The sequence below is a fragment of the Curcuma longa genome, chromosome 1, assembly GCF_044706935.1.
Source record: "Curcuma longa cultivar G26 ecotype Majalengka, Jawa Barat chromosome 1, ITB_CL_G26_1.1, whole genome shotgun sequence".
NCBI lineage: Eukaryota > Viridiplantae > Streptophyta > Magnoliopsida > Zingiberales > Zingiberaceae > Curcuma > Curcuma longa.
Window position 1 is genome coordinate 15,642,601 of NC_133861.1, and position 22,061 is coordinate 15,664,661.

Below are 22,061 nucleotides of genomic sequence, written 5' to 3' on the forward strand. Positions count from 1 at the left end.
TTAAAATTAAATTAAATTGAATTGAATTATTTTTTTTAAATTAATTGAATTGATCAAATTTTTAAATAAAAATCGAACAAACTGAACAAATAAAATATTGATTAATTTGATTTTCAATTAAATTAACTGAAATAATTAAAAATTTTAAATATTATAAAAAATTTATTAATTAGTTAGAGATTTATAAATTTAGGAATTTATAAATTATTTTTTATTTTAATTAATTTAGTTTATTCGGTTTAATTGAATAAGATATTTTAAAATTGAAATTGAATCGAATTAATTAATTTTTTTAAAAAATAATTAAAATTATAAAATAATTGAATTGAATTTTTAAATTTGATTGATTTTATCAATTTTTCAATTGAATTTTTACTCACCCCTACTCCTAATCACATCATAAAATAATATTAATATTTTCAAAAAATAAATTACTTTCATAAATGAATTAATTTCAATCTATTTGTATATTACGTTTGTTTATATACAAATTCAACGGGTAGTGTTTGCAGCTCAATTTATAAGGCCCAGGAGCTCTATTTATAAGGCCCAGGACCCAGGACCCAGGCCTTACGCCCCCGGACGAAATTCTTAGCTTCGGGGCTCGTTTGCCCGCACATGGAAGGCTGAAGCTTCCTTTCTTGTTTGAAACCCTAACGCTCCATCTTCGACGACCTCAATCCCATCAAATCCATGAAGAATCCCAAGGGATCGGGAGGCAAAGGGCCTGCCTCCTCCTCCAATACCGGCGCCGGCCGCGCCGCTAGCACCAAGAAATCACGATGGGAGGCCGACGACAAGGCCACCGTCAACCGCCATGCCTCGTCCTCGGATCCCAAACCCTCCAAGCCCAAAGCGCCATCCTCCGCATCCCCAGTCGTTGCCCCCAATGAAAAGCCCACCTTGCTGCCCGCCGCCGCTCCCGCTCCCATTCCCACTCCCACGGCTGGTCCTCGCCCCTTCCCTCACCCTGACCGACCTGGGACCCCTCCCCCTCCATCCTACGGCTTCCACAACCTCGAGCGACGTTCCATCGTCCTCGCCGATGGCAGCGTCCGGTCCTATTTTGCCCTGCCACACGATGCGCCGGTTGACCATGCCGCTGATAAGTTCCCATTCGGTCGCCCTGGGTTTGGTCTCGGCCCGGAGCCTGTTCCTGGTTTGGGGTTCGACAGGCGTTTCCCTCCACCTCCTGGCGGAAGGTTCAGCCCCGAAGATTTCCGCCAGCTGCTTCCCTTTGCCCGCGGTCCTGGTCCCCAGCGTGACTATCCTGATCCTTCTGGGTCAGATGGCCCTCGGAATCTCTCAGATGTTGGGGGCCGATCTTCCTCTCTGAAGCGCAAGTATGGCGAAGAAGATGAATTCCTGTTGCACAGGCAACAAGTCATGCAACATGGGAACCCTAATTGGATCTCTCTAGGTCCTTCTGGAACTGGTGAAGACCGGAGATACTTCTTAGGAGGCAGTCCGTTTGGACGGGACCAGCATGACGAGCTAAGGTTGTCGAAGCAGGTGAAGTTGAGTGGAGAAAGTTATGAATTGCCCCCACGTAGGGTTGGCCGTGATGAAGTGCCTCCTGCAGTTCTGGGTGTTGATCCTCGTGCACTTAAGGGGGCTTTTCTTTGGTTCTCAAAGATGATAAATGAGAATTTTGCACAGAGGAAGAAATATTTGGAGGATGGGAAAGATGGTCCTTTGTTATGTGTTGCCTGTGGCAGGTTTGATTACATTTTAAAAGTTCCTTTTTCCTACCAAGTTCCTTATTTTTTTCTATAGTTCTCATAATCTCCTAAATCTTTATGGATGCTTCTTCATTCATGAGACCTTTGTTCTGTGTTGCCAGTGACAGGTTTGATCTTTCTATTAGTGGCATTGATTACTTAAGCAACTACTATGATGGATTTAGTTATACAACTGTTATCAAATGTGCTAAAGTCTGGTGTTTGATGAGTTCTTTTGTCTCACTTTAGTTCCTTTTAGTTGTCATCAAATAATATGCTCTAATTTGCTAAAATTTGTTATGTTTGTTGCCTTGGATGCACATAATGCCTTCTTAGATGTATTTTCTTGTTGTCTTTCAGTGATTGGCAGGCCAAAGATTAATCATTCAGCAACTATTTCAAAAGGAAAAATTGTTAATATTTAGAAGATATTAGAACTAGAGATAAGAATAAAATGAAGAGAGGAAGATTTCAGCCTCCAAATATTTCTGCAGCTGGTTTTGAAGTGGAAAGGCTGAAAACATTAGAGATGAGAAATAGAGAAGAGAAGCAGATGGAGACCTTACTTTCAAGAGAAGAAATTAGTGTAGTAGGATCAATAGGAGTAAGAAATCACAGTGAATAGCTTCCATTTGCTGTTCTGTTGACACCCTATCTGCATGAGAGAAGAGGCACAAGGGTTTTGCATGACACGTGATGGATAGATTGGGGTTATTAAAAACCAAATTTTGTTATTTTAAATCACTCATGAGGTTGCTTTATCTGCCTAACTTTCATATTTTGTAAAGGGGACCACATATTGGGTAGGCAAAGTGGTTCCTTGTCCAAACTGCTTAGGCAGACACTTGGAGTGCTTTATAGAACAATGATGACGAGATCTGGATAGAGTCTCATTGGAAAGTGAAAAATAAGGGGAAAACTCTTCATATTTCTATATTCCTAAGTATTAGGACAATTTTTTGGCAGAAGTGGAGGGGATGCATTTTTCTATCTTCCTAGAAGAATGAAACTTTTTGGTTTTTTCTTTGCCTCCACTTCTCAATCTCTTCTTTCTTCCCCACTGCTTCTGTCTCTCTCCATCATCATCTATCTTTCCTTTCTGCCCTGTGAGTTTGAATGAGTTGTTGAGAAACACAAAATTTAGAAACAGTGGAAGAGATGTGCGTAGTCACACTGCCACAAAGGAAACAAAAACATTCTATATGTTGAAATCACAATTCCTGAGCGAAAAGCATACAGTATGTTAGGGTTGCAAGTTTCTATGAATATTTTATGTTGAAATTACAAACTTGATTTTTTTAACCATCTATAAAATCATATGGATCAATGAACAAAATGATTATTAAATCATTTATTTCTCTTCTCTCTCAATTTAGATTTATCATTTAGTATTCATAGTTTTTGAATCTAAAATAAGCAGTTTGTGATGCTTTATCATCCTGGCATTTATATTCTGATCCATACCATGGTTTGACACAGTAGATTCACACAATATACTGGTCCTAGCATGGTCTGCCATGGTTCCTTTGATCTTATTCCATGGTTGAAGTATGCATATTTGTTGTACCATTTTGATATTGTAAAGTTTGATGTACTTCTATTTGTTTGTGTGCGTATGAACTGCAGAACTAACATTTGTCTAATTCAATTTTTCTCAATTGTGTATGACTTCGTGCTTGATTAGTTTGTCTGTCATTTTGTACCTCTTTTTGTTTGTTTGCCATATTTTTGCCAATTTAGGTAGTTTGGCCATTCAGCTGCTCTTATATAGATAGCTCTATAAATATTTGGTTCCTTGTTTGTAAAAATTACTAATACCCAGTTCTTTATTTTTTGATAATCAGTGATAGAATTGGTAATTTTATGGGTCATTTTTTAGGACATTTTATCTTATGAGGATAGAACCTACTAATTATTGCTTCCCTTTCTATGTTAAGGCCTTATTCACAAGGAAGACCAAAGTAGTCAATGCTTATGTTATAACATTATGCTAGTATAGATGATTCTAAATTGCTGATAGGATGATAGTTCCTAAGGGCATGGTTGGTTCATGAAATATTTCAGTTCGCTGCTTCCTTTTCTCATTTTAGAACCTGAGAAATTGAAAATTTGTATCTTTTAGCAAGAGAAATATCACTCTCAGTGAAGTGCCATATTCATATTTGGGAGACAGATTATGCAAAAACATGTTGTTAACATAATCTCTTTTCATTACCTAGGTAAGGATCATGTCAAAGATGAGAAGTAAATTCATATTGAACCAACATTTCTGTGAGCTAAGAATTCACTGGTTGAGGGCTTACCTACAGGAGTGACTGATGGAATCCTATATGAATAATAAAACATAAATGTTCTATAATATATTTGTTATGTAATTATATATAACATAATAATATTGTTATTATAATATTATCTTATCTTATGTCTTATATTGTATTAAAGTATGAAAATATATTATACTATATATCATATAATGTATTATATTATACAACAGAACCGTTGAATGTTTTTTTGTATATTATATTTTTTTATAGTATGAGAAAAATAAATCCTACATATTTTAATACAACTATATTATCTTTTACAATAATTGTAAAAGGAAAATAAAAGTTCAGAATCACTTTTTGGTTTACTAATTTTCATATTTCACTCATATTGTCCTACTTCTAGATCTCTGGTAGGATAATGTTCCTTTTGAGGTAGGATGATGATTTTCATATTTCCTCTTAAATGTTGCTCTAGTTAATTAGATTTTTTTTCTTGTTCATTGTCATTGCTATTCAATGTCTTTGGTTTCCACACTCACAGGGCCTCTAAAGATTTTGCCGATGTGCATGAACTAATCATGCACACATACACCTTACAAAATGCTGATTTGCGTGTTGATCATCTTGGGTTACACAAGGCCTTGTGTGTTCTCATGGGATGGAACTACTCAAAGGCCCCTGATAACTCAAAAACATATCAGTTACTATCTGCTGATGATGCTCAAACAAACAGGGATGACCTTATTGTATGGCCCCCGACAGTCATACTTCATAACGTAATTTCAGGAAGGAGAAAGGATGGCCGTGTGGAGTATTTGCGTAATATAGAGATGGATAGTAGACTTAAAGGTATATACGATTACATAACTTCAATTTTTCCCTAAATTAATAACTTGTCTTAATAATACAAAGAACCATGAACTGTAATATGTATTACATGCCTGCACTCATCTCTCATGCTGATTAGGTCTGAATCTGTTCAAGTCTAATTTTCCTGACTTGTTCAGCTGGTAATCAATGATGTTTTGTCTGTTGATTTGCTTGTGACTTGATTCTGTTGGTTTTTTTACCCTTCTTGGAGATGATCATTGCCTTTTTTCTTTTACTATCTAACATCCTGTTCGTTTTTGGTTCGTTATCTTGATCTTTCTTTTGTCATAGCTTGTTCAAGTTATTGACTATTCAGTATCTCTGTGTTCCTTCCACTCTGAATATTTTTGTGATGGATTCTTCACATTCTATTATGGTTCCTTCCATTTATTGTGTTTTAACATCCTGTCAAATTAACACTGGATTGCTTCATTGCTTCTATGAGAATCCTTGAATGTTTGAAAAAGAAGACATCTCTTTTTATACTTCGCTAAGTGTGTGTTTAGATCATTTCATTTGTTCTTCTGTTAGACTTAATAAGGATTTATTTAAATGGTACTAATAAATAATGAGTAAAATAAATGTATTATCTTCTATCAATGTTCAGTATCAGTACCAGTTCTGATATCAGTTTAAGATGAAATCCCGTGGTCCCTGTATTGGTTGACATCTGCTGGTTTTCTGCTAACAGTTGCAGATTGGTCTAACTCTCAGAGGACCCAGACACCTCAGTTACTTTCAAATCAACATATTTCACATAACTAGTTTAAAGTATCACTTAAGTTATTATGTGCTGAGGTGAAAACATGTAAGTCAAGTTTAAAATAGTTACTGTTTTTGGAGTCTACTGATAATTCAATTCTGGAAACCTCTACTCTCATACCCACTGAAACTAAAGTGGATGTTTTCTTACAGAAAAGTTGATAAGTGAAATTATTTTGCTAGCGTCCTCATACTGACTTGAATTATTTACTTTAAGTGTTACCCTTGTTGCATGTGGTGCATTCTATTTGTCATTCACATACGAAACCTTGCTTGAGAAGGGAACAGGAAGCGACTCAAAATATAGACCTTTAGGGCGGAGACAATCCTTAAATCATTGTAAAAGTGGTCTATCAAGTTTGATAGTCTGATGGCTCATCCAAACACCTTAGTTTTTCTGGAAGTACCAATCTATACTTTTTATATTCTCAGCACTTTGGCATGCGGGTGGGGGTGTACTAGCAAAAATGAGCATGCGAGTCAGCATAACTGTACTAGGATTTTGCATGTAGTTTTATTAATTATTGGCATTTGTAGGCTTCAAACAGGTAAAACTCTTTCTCTAGTGTTGGTTACCACTGTTTTCATTTCCAAAGGCTTAAGCTTCCAGGAATGAGGCAAGGCAAAATACTACCAGTCATATGAACATTCAAGCTCCTTGTGGTCTGGCCAGATTGTTATTAACCTACTCTGGATATCAGACCTTGGTAGGAGTTGTATATGCTGCAGCTCCTCAAGTTTCATGTTTTTAACAGATGAAATGACTTCAATTTAGTATACTTGCTATGGACTAACCTATTGGTGTATCTCTGGCTGATTGACTTGTACAAGAGTGCCTTTAGTTTTGCATATTGTATTAGATTTCATCTTATGCTTTTGTACAATATTCCTGCTTGATAGCTAGTGCACCCGTTGATAAATAATGGAGTGTAATGTATGAGATTTCATCTTATGCTCCTATACAATATTCCTGCTTGATAGCTAGTGCACCCATTGATAATGAGGGGAATGCTGCACAGAATATTTAACATTGCTCATTTTTGTAATATGGCTGAACCACCAATGTGCAAATCACTTGCCCTACTGTTTCCATGGCCTGAGGTTCTAATGCTGCATTTATGGGATGTACCAACTGGTATACTCCATTTGCATGCATTTGTATATCGACCACATTTCTTTACCAACGTATGCATTTTTTTTGTGTGTTTTTTCCAGTCTACCTATTTATATTTGTGGTAAGATTGATAAATTCTGCATGTGAACTGTTTTTTAAAAACATGTTATTGTTTACAATGGCAAGCATCTAATCTGTGATGTTTTATTCTGATCAATGTTTACTTAACAGTTGGGAATCACTTTTTTTTTTTGCTGATAGGCTGTCTCATTTTCGATTAGTATTGTTAGTGACACTAGGTGCTTTGTGGTTCCAAGGTCCCATTTGTCCCCACTGCCAGACGCTTGGCATTAGCTCTGAGTGCTTTAATGTTAGTATGCACTTTTGGAAGTGAACTATTTCCTATATCATTCCAGGAGGTGAACAGAGGGAGAGAAGGCGCTCATTGGGGCATCTCTACCTTGTTGATTTGATAGACAGGCTGAGGCGAAGAGTTATTTAAATAAAGCATGCTGTTTATATATTTTTTCCCCATGTTGCAGATATCTTTCTAACAAGAAATGCCATTTAGTTGTTTGACATAAATGGATGGGAACCTATAAACTTATTTTAAGGAGTGTTTTAGAGTTATTTTCCGTAAAAACTTGTCCACCCTTTGAATGGATAGAAATGCCTATTTTTTAATAGGCCCCTTTGGGGCGTATTTTTGTTGGCCCATTGGGTAGCCAACAGATCTTGGATGGAGAAAAAAAATCTTGATTCCTTTCCAGATTAAAAAAAGTGATTTCAGAATATATAATATGAATGTGGCAATCCTTTTTGGATGCAAGGTGCTGTACACCTCCATTGAACCCAACTAAATTCTTAAATTTGAGAGTTACCAACTATACATGATGGAAGGTTATGTGAAGGGCTGGAATTTGCCCAAACCACTTTAATTTTCAAATTTGAGAGTACTACTATAAATGATGGAAGGTTATGCAACAGGCAGGAATCTGCTAGTGTGATGATCTAATGATGCTCTATGGCATGGGCCGCATGGCGCCAAGGCATTCCTACTTTTCCTTGCCTATAGCCTCGAAATCTAGGCCCTTTTACCCACACTGGTTTTAGGTTCATTCTGCAAAAACTGGTTTTAATGTTTGATACCCATCTCCATTTGAGTGCTCTTCATTGTATATTTTGATTGGTTCTAACGTGTAGCAGTTTTCAGTTATAGTCAACTTTTTGAGATATTCTAGTTTGCTGTGTTTCTGAGATTTATTTCAATTGATTCTTTTGAGGATGGTATGGTTTAAGCACAGTGGATCTCTGTTGATCCACTGACGATGGTGTTCTTAGTTATTTAACATTTGTTTCATAATAATGGTTCAGTGATCCTGGTCAGTCTGGATAGTGCTGGTTAATTCTATCTCTTCAGTGTAATTCGAATAATTCTGTTCCCTTGTCTGAACTGTGGTAGATACACTTTCGTGATTTTGTCTGCCCCCATTATGTATTGATAATTGGCCAGGCTTAGCTCAATGACTGAAGGTTAAAGCTTAACTTATTGGGCTAAGCGTGAGCATAAAAGCCTTTCCTAACTTGAACTTAGTTCAAGTGGGTATTTAATTCAAGATGGAGTTTTAGCACTTCATCTCGTCTATCTCAATTAAACTGGAAACAATTAAATTTTGAACTAGGTTCAAGGTCAAACTCCATTTTGTGACTATAAGTTTACTATTTTATCAAGTTAGTATATGGTCATTAATTCTTAAAAGTTTTAATCAAATATGTTCATACTGTAACTTGTTTGTGAAAATGTGAATGGACCTAGTAAGCAGTAACATGATTGTGAGCGGAGTGAAGATAGTCACATTTCCAAGTCTTTGTAAGCAAGTATGCTAAGTGAGTTGGGTCTTATTATTTCTTTGAAGCTCAGCTTGCTTGTATATGAATCTCAAACTAGAATTCTAATTTTGTTTACTTAGTTATTGAGTGAGCTTGAGTGTGTATTTATCTATCAGAGCTTCACGCAATACTGGAGTTTAACTGGATCGGAAAATAAATTTTATGTTCAACCTTGTGGTTTTTTCTTGGTCCATTTTTCTGGTTTTGATACAAAAGCAAAAAAAAAAGTTTATGTGAACCATGTTTCAGATAAACACGTGTAAAATTTGCTAATGTAACCTAAAAACTCAAATGATAATCTTAGAAAGTTAAGAAACTTTAGTATAATCCTAATAATGTCAACTAGTCTAATTAGATTTGACTCAATTAAATTGAAACGTGTTAAAAATTTAATATTGTATTAACATATAAATATATTAGAAATTAAAATTGAAAACTAGAAAATTTGGGGTCTTTTAGGAGACCTCCTTTTGACCCACCCATGTTCCTTATTTGTCAAGTTCGTCTGCAGTTTTATACATTATGGTTTAACTAAGTGTGACATGAATTTGTCCTTAAGTGGCTGGATTTAGTTGCCCTTTTAGATCATCTTTTTCTGATCTATCATGATTGATTGAGTAGATGTTGTTATCAGTGGGGTTTAGAAGGCAACAACAACAATCAAACTTTATCCTACTAGGTGGGGTCGGCTATATCGATCTTTCTAAGTCATTGGGTTTATCCTCTATTATATCATCATCTATATTTAAATAAATTTTATTTTGTTTTATTGTTGCTAATCAAGTTTTTTTTTTGTTTTCCTTTTCTTCGTTTGATGGACATATTTGTCAGAGTTTCACATTGCCTAACTGGAGGATTTATTGGTCATCTAAGTATAAGTACGCATGATCTTGAATGTGTCTCTCTCTGAGTTTTCCCTCAATAGATGCAACTCTGATTTTCTTTCTAATGTTCTCATTTTTTATTTTATCCATCCTTGTTTGATCACATATTCACCTTAATATCCTCATCTCTGCAACTCTCATCTTCTATTGATGTGCTTGAGTCATAGTTCAACATTCAGTGTCATATAACATAGCAGGTCTAACCGTTATCTTGTAGAACTTCCTTTTAAGTTTTAGAGGTATTTGATCACATAACACTCGATGTTTTCCTTCATTTCAATCATTCTGCTTGTAGTCTATGTAAGACATTTCTCTCAATCCCTCCATCGTCTTGTAAAATGATCCTAATACTTAAAGCTCTCAATTTCAGACAACTTATAATCTCTTATCTTAACAATTATCACGTTACATCTAATATTTATAAATTTAAATTTTATATATTTTGTCTTAACTTTACTAAGCTTAAAACCTTTCACTTCTAGTGTTTCTAGTTAAGATTCCATTTTAACATTTATTCCTTCATGTGTCTCATTTATCAAAATAATATCATTTGCAAACCACATGTACCATGGTATTGTATTTTGAATGTGTCCAGTGAGTTCGTCCATGATTAGTGTAAAAAAATAGGGACTTAGAGTTGATCTTTAATGTAATCCTATTTTTATTGGTAATACTTCAGTTAATCCGTTTGAAGTCTTCATTTTGGTCATTATATCCTCGTATATATTTAATTAGTTCAATATATATTACATTAACACCTATTTTTTCTAGAATTCTCTATATAATTTCTCTTGAAATTCTATCATAAGTTTTTTCTAAGTCAATGAATTTTATGTGTAGATCTTGCTTTTGTATTCGATATTTTTCAATTAGTTGTCTGAGAAGATATATAACTTTTGTTGTCGACCTTCCAGGTATGAACCCAAATTGATTTTCGATCACCGTGGTCTTCTTCCTTAATCTCTTTTTTATTACTCTTTCTCAAAGTTATATGCTATGACTTATTAGTTTAATACTCTTATAATTTGCACAATTATGTACGTCTCCCTTATTTTTTATATAAGAAAATTAGAGTACTTACCCTCCATTGATTAGACATTTTTTTGTTTTGAATATCATGTTAAATAATTTTGTAAGCTATTTAATATCTTATTTTCCTATACACTTTCATACCTTTATCGAAATATCATCTAATTCACTTGCTTTCTCATTTTGCATCCCATTTAAAGCTTATTCTACTTTTTAAGATTGAATTCTACAATAAAAATATAGGTTTCTATACTCATTTGACCTACTTAAATTACCTAAGCTAAATTGATCATCTAAACCTTCATTAAAAAGTTGATGGAAATACTTCTTCCACCGCTCATTTATTTCTCCATCATTTACTGGTACCTATTGCATTCATCTTTGATACATCTTATTTGGGTAAGATCTTTTGTCTTTCTCTCTCACTTTAGCTATTCTATTTGGGTTTTAGAAGGCAAATGATTTTTTTTTGCTTTACCCATTAATCATATTTGGCAGTTCAAGAAAGCTTGATCATGAGTTATCCAGAGCACAGTTCCTAGCACTTTTGCAGAAGTTGGTCTGGACTGAATCTGCTCTGGAGGGTCATATTTGGCAGGACCAGTATTACTATTCACCATTTCTCAATGCCTCTAGTAAAAAGTTGAAACAGTGTCTATGGTCAAGCTAGAATAGATTTGTGCAGGCAGGCTGGAACATAGCTGCCCTACTTTATCCAGTTTAGTTTATACATATCCGTCTCTTATTTTAGTTTGTGCATATACAAACATTTATTGGTTCAGATACAAATCATCATAATGATTATGGTTATTTAGGACTTTTTTGAATCCTTGGAAGTTTGTTTCGATGTTTAGGCATCTGTTGCATGGAAATTATGAAGACCAGGAATTGCATATGCAATCATCAACACTAGCATTAAAGAACTTTGGTTAATCACTTGTGTTTGAAGAATTACATATGATTGACTCAATTTCATGTTATTATATAGTCATGCCTCCCTAAATAGTTGGAATAGACATGGTTTTATGATGATCACGATATAGTCATGCCAATTTTTTCTTCACACTGGTTCTACCTAGTGTTCGCTTTACATGATTTTTTTCCCTTTTTTTTTTTTGCTTTTCAACTACAATGTATGTTAAGGCACTTTTTGGTAGCTCTGAGTTCCAGATGATGGCAAGAAAAAGTTTCTGTTTACATGAACCCTAGTAGAGTTCTTTTATCATGATCTTTCATAAAGGAGCCTTATTTGACTGAGTTAATGTATGTGTCTTGTTTAGAATTTCCTGGATAAAGATATGATCGTCAGATCAGCCAATTGTTTGTTATCCTTATGACTGGATAGGAGACTTGAGATGTTACAAGCCTCTTAATTCCTTTTGCAGTTTTTTCAGCAACAGTTTTGCTGTATATATGGTATCTGTCTAATACAAAGTTATCTCTATATTGCATCTGGATAGTCTACATATATCTATTTTTCTCACTCAGTAGTAATTAATGATTTTTTGCTAGTCATTAGGTTGCCTTTTGATGCCCTCACTTGCACTTGCTTATGCATTTCTGTTTTTTTTTATTGGCCATACCACTCTTCATAGAGTAATACTTGAATTTTAGTGAAGTCCTTTTGCTCTTCTTGTATTCGTATGAGAATCAAATTTGATTCTGTGCCCTACATTGGAGTTTTGCACTGTGGTTGTGTGCTTGAATTCTCTTGTTTTGTTGGGAACTAGGCTATTTTTGTAGGCTAATTTGTGTTCTTATTTCAGCTCTTATGTGGTTATTGTTTAACCTCTCAAAGTAATCATTCCTTGTCCTCTTAACTGTTGCTATTTGTCAAGGTAGATGGCCATTGAACTTTATGATGATGTTCAGTTGGACAAGGGCCTGTTATTTGTTCGAAATACTATTGAGAATTCTTTGGATATTAATCTCAACCATTAATCCTATTATTTTTCCCTTCATGTTCTTGGATTTCTTCCAGAGATGGGTTTCTCTAATTGCAAGGCCACGTCAGTCCACGGGATGCAGGGCCACACAGGTGTTGCAGTGGTGAAATTTGCTGATACTCAACTTGGATTGGAGGAAGCTGAGCGACTGGTACAGCATTTGGAGAAAGAAAACCATGGTCGTAAAGGATGGGCACGCACCCAGGCTTCTCACTCTGGCGATGATGAGAATAATCCTGCCTTAGTTAAGGTTGACAGGAAGACCGGAAAGAAGAAGTGGATCTTGTATGGGTATCTCGCAACAGCGTCAGACCTTGAGAAAATTGAGTATGATTCAGTGAGAAAATCTGTCATCAAAAGCAGAAAGGATTTTAGTCTATCTGATTAGTGCCTCACATGATTTGCAGAGAGTCAACTATTGCACTGCCCTTATTTATGTTTTTACCAAATCTCGCTTTCTGTTCTCTTACAGTTGCACTGTAATTCTGAAAAGAGAATTTCTACTTGAACTAGCATCCAATTGCCTATAATCATAGAGGATTCTATGTACTTGGTTTGCTATGGGTTTGCTTCTTGATAATTTAATTGCACCATCTTGGTTAACCTGAGTTGTGTAATCATGTCTAACAAAGGTATACTTTCATGCTTTTCCCTTAATTTTGTTCTTCTGTAACTTAGAATGCTGCAGTTCCAGGATGATCGGCCTCCAATTCTGAATATTTCCTTCAACATGTGACATATCGGGATGCTAATAGGGTTATTCCCACAGGTTTGCTCGTTTGGAGGTAAGAATGATACTGGTATATGGGTTTTTTTTTTTTAATCCAATGAGTTTTTGCCCTATTGAATATGAGAAATGAATATCCAATCAAATATGTTATTACGTTGTTGCCATGGATATTGCAACTATTAAGTAGTCAATTATCAAATATTCATAATGATAGCCTTTTGTGTGATATAAACTCCAGATATGTGTCAGTGCTTGCGTGAAGGAATGGCATGGGGTATTTGAAATTTTTGGGTGTTATTCAGATCCAAACTCCATACGTGAGCTTTCATTCTTCATTCGTGATACTTGATCATGCAGGTGTAATGTGTGTACATTAATGCTATTATTATGTAGTCTAGTATGATAAGTAAGAAGTTTTGTTGGTCTTTTAAGAAGTCTTCGACTGTCATCTCTATTTGAAGGATGCTTAAGCCAGCTACGCACAAACTAGGAGTTTTTTTTTTGTTGTATTTTTTCGAATTTAATATGCATTAGGAATATTAACTAATATCGTTCTGTCTGACAATTAGCTGGACTAACACCTGTATGTGTCAGTGTTAATATTAACCTATAGTTAATCCTACCAATTACAGATGCATCAAATCTATTCATTTTGCTTTAAGATGTATTTGTGCACTAATATTTGGTTTTCCTGATCCAATAGTTTTCATGGATTCAGATAAAATTCTGAAAACAATTCAAATACAAAGGAGCTTGGCAGGTTCTCGAGTAAGGAAGGCTTCTATAACATAATTCTGAAGGATGTGCACATTTAGTGATTAGGTGCCTAAATGAGCAATATTGGCTTATAATAGCACACATTATTTCACAGAGCTGAATTTTGGCATCGTTCCTCATTCTTAAAATATTACCTAATGCGTCTACGGTTGGGCATCTACCAAAGGAAGATGAGGTCAATCAACAAATGAATGCACAGCAGAAATAGCACACCTACTTGATTGCATCATCTTCACTTAAACACAGCATAATGTATGAGCTGAAACGAGACGCAAGTAATTTAATTACATCACTACTTTATCTGCACACTGATTGTGTTTGTTAAACCTATTGGCAATCTCATGATGAATATTATTGGTCAATAAAACTCTACTACGACAGATAAAATGTCACGATGTACAAATTAAATAGCAGAACAATTACAATTCCTTTGCCTACCAAGAACTACGAAGACAATGCGTGTGTTCGAGCAAGGCATAATTTTGACCGGAACATTGTTTCGCAGGAAAAAATTTGTATTGTTAGAAAGACTTCTTTGGTCATATATTATCAATTCAGGTTTGACTGAAACGATAATGGGAGAAATGTTTAATTATGGTTTCTTTCTTGATTGATTGATAGGTGCACAAGAAAAATACATGTTTGATCTTTCTTCAAAAACAAGGGATAGATAAACTGATGTATGGAGGGATGAAGGCATTAATCACATGAAGGAACCCTTTAATAAGCTAACAAGTATTGATGACTGAAACAATCAAGAAACAACAATAACCTTGTAAAAGAAATCGGAAATGAAGCTAAAGAGAAGAAAAAAATAATAATAAGATGCAAATTTCAATCAGAAACTCAATGGACTGGAACAAGAACTGAAGCTGCAATTTCAACTCAGCTTGAAACTAGAATATGTTTCAATAAGCTCATCAAGTGATCGAAGGCATCCTACTTGGATCAGTCCTAACAATTTTGCAGCACAAATCAGGTGTTAGCTTCCCAACAAGAAGAAATCAATTAGCAGCTCAAAAAATCCAACAACTGTAATTATGTGATTGCAAGGCGACAGAAACAACATCTGATATATGTAGCAAGACGTTTCTCTTGATCAAAGAAACGATTTTTAGGGAAATAAGTAGAATTACAGTACAAGTAGAAGCCGTCCGACGCCATCCCGACTGTGAGGCTCCTCCTGCTCTTGTTCCCAATCTTCCTCATCTGCATTTCCACCACTCCTGCTCTTGTTTCCAATCCTCCTCATCTGCATCTCCACCACTCTCATCGTTGGGTTCCTCAGAGTCTTCACCTTTCGGGACAGTCACCACAAGCTCTCCGTTGTTGCATTCTGCAGTAGCCAAAGCTGGGCTGGCTGACGGCGGAAGCCGAAAGCGCCACCTGTCAAGCTCGAGATCGTCCCAGGCAGCGGCTCCGTTGCGTACGACCACCTTCATGACGCCGGGGTGGATCCGCACCGTATGCACCCGCACGCCGTGGCCGTCGAGGCTGGCAGAGTCCGCGACGAACCGGAACCCGAGGGGGCCCTCGTGGACGGATACGTCGGCGTCGGCGGCGAGGGGGAGCTCCAGGACTTTGCTGAAGACGTGAGGGAGGCGGCGGAGCTTCGCCTGCCGCAGCGCCGCGGCCGCCACGGCCTCAGCCGGAGAGAGCACGGCGCTGACGTCGTAGCGAAGGGAGATACCCCGCCTCGACGGGATCGGGTGGATCGGCATGACACTTCCTGCTCCGGCAACGAATTCGAACTCCTCGACAACAAAAAAGGTGAGCACTTTACGCTTTACGGAGACAAAAATCGAAGGAAAAACATCCAACAGATCGAATCAAAGAACCCTAGCTCGAATCGCTAGCAGGTGCGGGCGAGCTTCTCTACAAACCCTAATGTTTGACCTCGATAGAGCGATGAGAGGGGACGAGCTATTTTGTGCTTGGTCAGGTGAAGGACTTTTAAGTGTAGATTGTTAAAAAAAATTAGGCCTTTTTTACAAAACTTTGCGATCAGGGCTGTTAGTGTAGATTATGCGAAAGAGTGGGAGTATTGTGTAAAATTTATAACAATATACTTAACACATGCCTAATCGACACCCCATGTACTGTTCAGTATGAGCCTCAAAAGCTTTTAGGACATAACTGAGTTGATTACGAGTATGAGAACATAACTTATAAAAAAATAAAAATTCGAATTTCAACGAAATTGAGATAATACCTTCCTCTGTTGTGGCCAATTACAATTTCTCAATTTATCTCTATCTCAAAAAGCATGATAGAAAGGTGATTGTAAAAGGTAGGGTACTATTTTAAATCATAAATTATAAAAATTATTATTATTTAGTTAATGATTTAAATTTAAATAAAAAATAATAGGAACACAAATGAATATACAGTACATTATTATTGTGTATATATATATACACAATGGTAAAGTCCATTAGATGCATCCATGCACTCACTTTTCTTTTACAAAAGATAAAATTCGTCATCCTAATAGTCCTACACAATTGATATTATCCTAATAGCCCTACACAATTGATATTACGATCATCTATAAGAAAATAAATCAAAAAATTATAATTAATCATAACTCTACTTCGTCAAAGCCACACCTATACATATGTATAGTTAATATTGTGTGATCTTCAAGATTAGAATATGACCAAATTAAAATTTAATATATATAGACAAAATTATAGATAAAATTCTAAAAATGAGAAAAGAATGTAAAAGTAAAACTAGCAATTGTCAGCAGAGATTGCAGAGCAGAGCTTAATTGTGACGCCAGAGCAAGATAAAGAGGGAAAGAAAATCAAGTCAAGCACTCAACAGCATCAGTTAATTTACATAATTCGATAAAGGCTCAAATCACCACAGCACACATCTTGCTTAGGGAAATAACAAAACGGACAAGGAAAAAAAATGAAAGTAAAAGAGTGATTGTAAATTTCCCAAGTGAAGAGGATGATTTGCTCACTGATCATTCTCCCATGAATTTGTATAGCCAATGCCATATCGCTTCCCAGCAAGCACATAGTTGCTTCCAGCCACTCTCGACCTACAGATTCTGATCTGCAATGAAATCTCAGGAAGAGTTGATTTCGGTGGGCAATGACAACCCAAAATACAGTGTTATAGCTCGTTGCTGCATGCTGCTGGCTGGGAGTAGGGCAACACAAAAATGCAGGAGCCCAGTGATTACATATTACAAGCAATGAGACCGAGTGATTCTAGTCGAGTATCTTTTGCTATTCAGGAAGGTACCGACAACAACGCATCAGACAATTGATAACTAGATCCTGAGCACCGCACACCCCAGAATGCTGCCGCAGCAATGGCTCATTGGTGATACTCTGCGCCATGCCAGCCTCTCTGCTCTAATGTTCAATGCATCAGCATCAGATAGCTGCTTTATACACTGGTTCCTGGGACCAGGCCCAATCACTCCTCCGATGATATAGATCTCATCACCCACTCCAATCATCCCAAATCCAATACGACTGTGAAATTCTGATGCATACGATACCACTCTTTCAGGTAAATTCTTTGCACATTGTTTAGAGATGCAACCATTACTCAAAACAAATAGCTCTCCTTGAACCACAGCCATTGGGCCCTGGAGCCAACCATAGTCTGCCACATCCCACTCTTTGCTCCCAAAATCCAATATCTGAACTGTTGACAATCCCTTGTGCAAGACGTGCATCTTCCCCCCAATGACCACCCCAGAGCATGCAGAACTGTGTGAGTGATGGAGATCAGGAAGGGGTTCCCATTTGTCTAATTGAGGATCATAAATCTCAGCATTTGTTATGGTTTCCCGACAATTAGTGAATCCGCCCGCTACCACGATCTTTCCATTCAATGCACAGCAGGCAAACATTGCACGGTGCACAAGCATAGGTGATCGTCGTGTCCACTCAAAACGAAGTGGATCGTATGACCAAACCTCATTACTAGCAAAGATACGATCATGATCTCCTGTCAATGGGTCGACTCTATCACTGCCTCCTCCAATAACAAAGAGTTTCCCGCCAACAGATGCTGCACCAAAACGAGCTAGATGTCTGATTTCTGAAGGCATAATTGGCAGAGTTATCCAATGGTCTTGTAAAGGGTCATAGAGCTGCCAAATGTTCTCAGGCTCAAATGCTAAGGCACAAAGTAACTCTTCTGAAGCACCAACTTCTTGACGAGTCTTGAATATATCAGGACTTCGAAGTGCAGCCCTCCAAGAACGACAAACAAGCTGCAATTGAGGATGGAAGAAGAAGGGTACTCGTGCCAAGCACTGGACAGCAACTTCATCTGGGAGACCATCAATCAGAGGTGACATAGTGTCTAGTTGCTCAGGTATTTTGACACAGCAAACTGAAGCATTTGGTGAAATTCAGCCTGAAAGATTGTGTTATTAATATTCAAATATCAATCAAAAGAAGCAGATACTAAAAGATCTGTTGATTAGATTGTCTGATTCATTGAATGAAAAAGGAATGTCATCATGATATACAAGAGGATCACGGACAAAGCATAGAAACCAGTTGCCTCTGGAGTTGAATCCTAAGTAGAAACTATATTTCATCAGCATTTCCCCCAAACAACGAATGCTGAGTTTATACTTTCAAAGTAACTAATGGTGTTTATATCAAATCCATTATGCTTATTTGTAGGAGATATGGATTCCATATAAAGAAAAAGAATGTCCTACTCATGAATCTTATACTCATGATGTTTATATTAAATGACCCAATGCCCTACTTATGAGTCTACTCATGATGTTTATATTAATCTATCTTATGCCTATTTCATGATGTTTGTATTAAACAACCTTGTGCACGAAGCTCCCACAAATGCGAGGTCCTGGTGAAAAGTCTATCGTACGCAGTCTTACTTTGCATTGCAAGAGGTTGTTTCCACGATAAGAAAAAAGAAAACTATACCACAATATTACAAACGAATACAAAATATTGCTATACTTAGTGTAATGAAAGATTAGCTTACTGATCGAACTGAAGAAAAACTTTTCTCCAACATCAAGCTGGTTACCATGTAGTTGTGTATAACAGACTATTTTAGTTTAGTTTGATGCTTAGTATACAAAAGAAAATTTTTTAGAAGTTAAAAATGATCAAAATTAACATAGTACCTGAAGTTTAGGCATACACTAGTTCTTCATTTTTTTACATAGTACGAAGTGCTGGTGTTAACTGTATATAATAAATACAGGAAACAGTTCTACAATTTTTATTAATCAAACAAATCTACTTGTATTGTAAGAAAATAAGCAGAGAAATTCATCTTCATCATGCCAGTTTGTCCAAATTATTTGGGATCAGGTGCATAAATCTTATGCCTCCATTGAGCTCTAGACTACATCACTAATAATATTTAAGTCATTTTAATGTTTTCTTTTGACTCCCACTACCATTATACTAATAATTTCCACTCTAATAGATTCAATTCAACTCTTCTAACTACAATCTATTGGTTTTCCATGAACATGACCCTACTCTCTCACCTTATTTCTCCCATTTTAATGTTTCTTTCAGTTACATATAATTGCTCTTGGCTACTAGTATTTTTAATTTTATCTTTTTTTTACTAAAGCCACATATCCATTTTAGCTTTAGCAGCTCTGCTATATTGACTTTTTGTGTTATCTCTTAATAGTTAAATACTTTGATCCATAAAGTATGGTGGGTCATACTATAGTGTTATAAACTTTTCCATATAGTCTAAGAGCATACAATGTTCATAAAAGAATCCATAAAGTCCTCTCCATTCTCACCATACATTCTTTGTTCAATTAATGATACTTCATCAATATCCCCCTTCTTATTGAATAATAGATTCATAATATTTGGAATTTCATATCTATTGATCATAACTATTTCATAATTTTTTATCTTATTACTGAAATTACATTATGTATATTTAATTGTTTCTACTTATCTTAAAACCTAAAGCTTTTTTGTACAATTCAAGCTTCAAAAATATAGTTGCAATATTAACCCAAAATTCACTACAAGTGGAATACAAAGAGTCAATTCAAGCTTCAAATTTAATCTAGTTACAATGCACCCAAATCAACTACAAGCAACATAAAAAATAGATTTATCTTGAAAAAAAATGGTTAGTTCATCTACCACTATGTGAAAAGATTAAAACTTACAATTGATCCATAATGTGAACCTACAGCTATTTAAAAAATTATTCATCTAACTCCTATTAGTTCTAACAAAAATAATAACATTATGGTAAAAATATTTCCATCACAGTAATTTTGTTACTACATATCCTTAATTGACCCTTTTTTCTCAAAAATGTACCACAATAGGTTCTTTAGGGACTATTATAGATTTTTTTCCTAAGTCAATAAGACTCATATGTAAATCCTCCTTATCGTATATATGTCTTTTCATTAATTGTCTTGTTAAATAGCATCCATGATTATTCTTCTAAACATAATACCAAATGACCCCCAAATATTAGTTTTCAGTTGCATGTTAAAATAGAGATCCTCGTACAAACAATTTTTATATGAATTATTTTCCAATTCTCAAGTCATTTTCATATGAGTTTGTGTATAGACATAATGTTAGTAAATACAAATGAAGGAGAGCTAATGACTCACTCTCTCCTATCCCGTTGGCTGATTCAAAAGGACATCACTAAAGCAATCCCGTACCTAGAAGTTATTTGTTCCTCTTACAGTAAAACAAAAACTTATGATTATTATAGTGTACATGATTTCACATAAAACTTAATAAATGAAAGCCCTAAGTTTATACTCTTATCTTGAGTATACTGTGGCTTCACTTTTATCAATATGAGTTTGACATCAAGAATAACTCACTCAACAAGAACTCTTGCACATTGTCTTGCTCCTAGTGAGAAATATTAAATTGCTTGTAAGCCACGATAGAAATAAAAAAAGGGAGACAGAGAGAAGAAGATAAGGAGTATTCAGATTCCAAGCTGCGACCAACAAGGTGCAGGATAATAGAAAAAAAAAATCCCATCTTCTTTACCAATGTCAAGCTGTAGTTTAATATCGAATTTAGATCAGAGAAAAAGATGGTTCCTTTGTTCTTGTCGAAGTGGATTATGATTAATTTATTATGCAATTTCATGGGAAAATACAGGAGTTGAACTCCTCAGTGAGCTCATCAGATTTTGCAAGGGGCGGGGGGCGCGGCGGGGGTTATTCCCCAGTGGAGTTGGGGTTGTAGGGAAATGCACATAAAGGGGTTTAGGTGAAACAAGATTTTATGAATAGCCATATCCTGAAATAATTGACGAAAAGAGAAGAACACCCTTCAAGTGACGAAACCTAACAAGAGGGAAGGACGACAATCCAAGAACCCCTCCGCAAGGCACCAAGAAGCAGAGATAAGATATCAAATCAAATTATTAGAAAAGCAAATCTATCCACAAGGGCCACAGGCACAACCGCATCGCGGAAAACCAAACCCCAATTCTTAAATAAGCAGCGCTCTTCAAGAAAGCGCGATTAGACCAATTCGCCACAGCCGCCAAATCTTCCCCGCAAAATGAAGAGCTCAACGACCACCAGCACTCACTAATACTCAAATCCCAAAATGGGGCAGCCAAAATCGAACCGAAAAGAAGCGAAGAACAAACGAAAACTCCCAACTTTCCCTTCAATTCGCTCAGCAGGGAATAAAAAAACCATTCGCGGGGGAGAAAGATTGTACCTTGGATGGATCGAATGCCGGATCCGTCGAAATTGCGTTCGCTTTGGAGGTCGATCGATCGATCGAGGACACAGAGGAAGAGCTGGGGGAACCAGGAGCGGCGTGTCAAACGTCAATTGCAATCCGATAGCGGATATGCGCATATGCGAAGGGGACGTGGTGCTCGAAAACTGCCCCTGAGCAAACGGACGGCTCGATCTGTGCCAATATTCGTGCGAGCGGCCAGATGCCCCCAGTTGATGGCGAGGTTGTGTGGAAGATTAGGATGATGTTGATGTTTCAAGATTCGCATTAAGCAGATGATTAATGATAATGATGATTATTAATTGTACCGCATTATTTTTTATTCGTATAAA

The 22,061-nt window shown here is 36.2% G+C and overlaps 3 protein-coding genes across 4 annotated transcripts; 1 reads left to right on the top strand and 2 right to left on the bottom strand.

The window, feature by feature from the left end:
• The first annotated feature begins 588 nt into the window (after positions 1 to 588).
• On the top strand, positions 589 to 13,086 carry LOC141819631 (uncharacterized). Its single transcript, XM_074706910.1, has 3 exons — positions 589 to 1,718; positions 4,530 to 4,837; positions 12,519 to 13,086. Exons 1-3 carry the CDS (start codon positions 694 to 696, stop codon positions 12,869 to 12,871), a joined length of 1,686 nt encoding a protein of 561 aa, XP_074563011.1. The 5' UTR covers positions 589 to 693; the 3' UTR covers positions 12,872 to 13,086.
• A 1,886-nt stretch (positions 13,087 to 14,972) lies between these two features.
• Positions 14,973 to 15,901, bottom strand: LOC141843364 (uncharacterized). The gene is made up of 2 exons (XM_074731447.1): positions 15,249 to 15,901; positions 14,973 to 15,205 (listed from the first exon to the last, which is right to left on the bottom strand). Exons 1-2 carry the CDS (start codon positions 15,709 to 15,711, stop codon positions 15,123 to 15,125), a joined length of 546 nt encoding a protein of 181 aa, XP_074587548.1. The 5' UTR covers positions 15,712 to 15,901; the 3' UTR covers positions 14,973 to 15,122.
• Positions 15,902 to 16,794: 893 nt separating this feature from the next.
• Positions 16,795 to 21,831, bottom strand: LOC141839277 (F-box/kelch-repeat protein SKIP30-like). Of its 2 annotated transcripts, none has more exons than XM_074726994.1 (2): positions 21,706 to 21,831; positions 16,795 to 18,382 (listed from the first exon to the last, which is right to left on the bottom strand). In XM_074726994.1, the coding sequence occupies exon 2, from the start codon at positions 18,321 to 18,323 to the stop codon at positions 17,280 to 17,282; it is 1,044 nt and encodes a 347-aa protein (XP_074583095.1). In that variant the 5' UTR covers positions 18,324 to 18,382; positions 21,706 to 21,831; the 3' UTR covers positions 16,795 to 17,279. The 2 variants fall into 2 exon arrangements, with proteins under 2 accessions (XP_074583095.1, XP_074583102.1); XM_074727001.1 differs by having other exon boundaries at positions 16,795 to 18,358; positions 21,706 to 21,823.
• Positions 21,832 to 22,061: the final 230 nt, after the last annotated feature.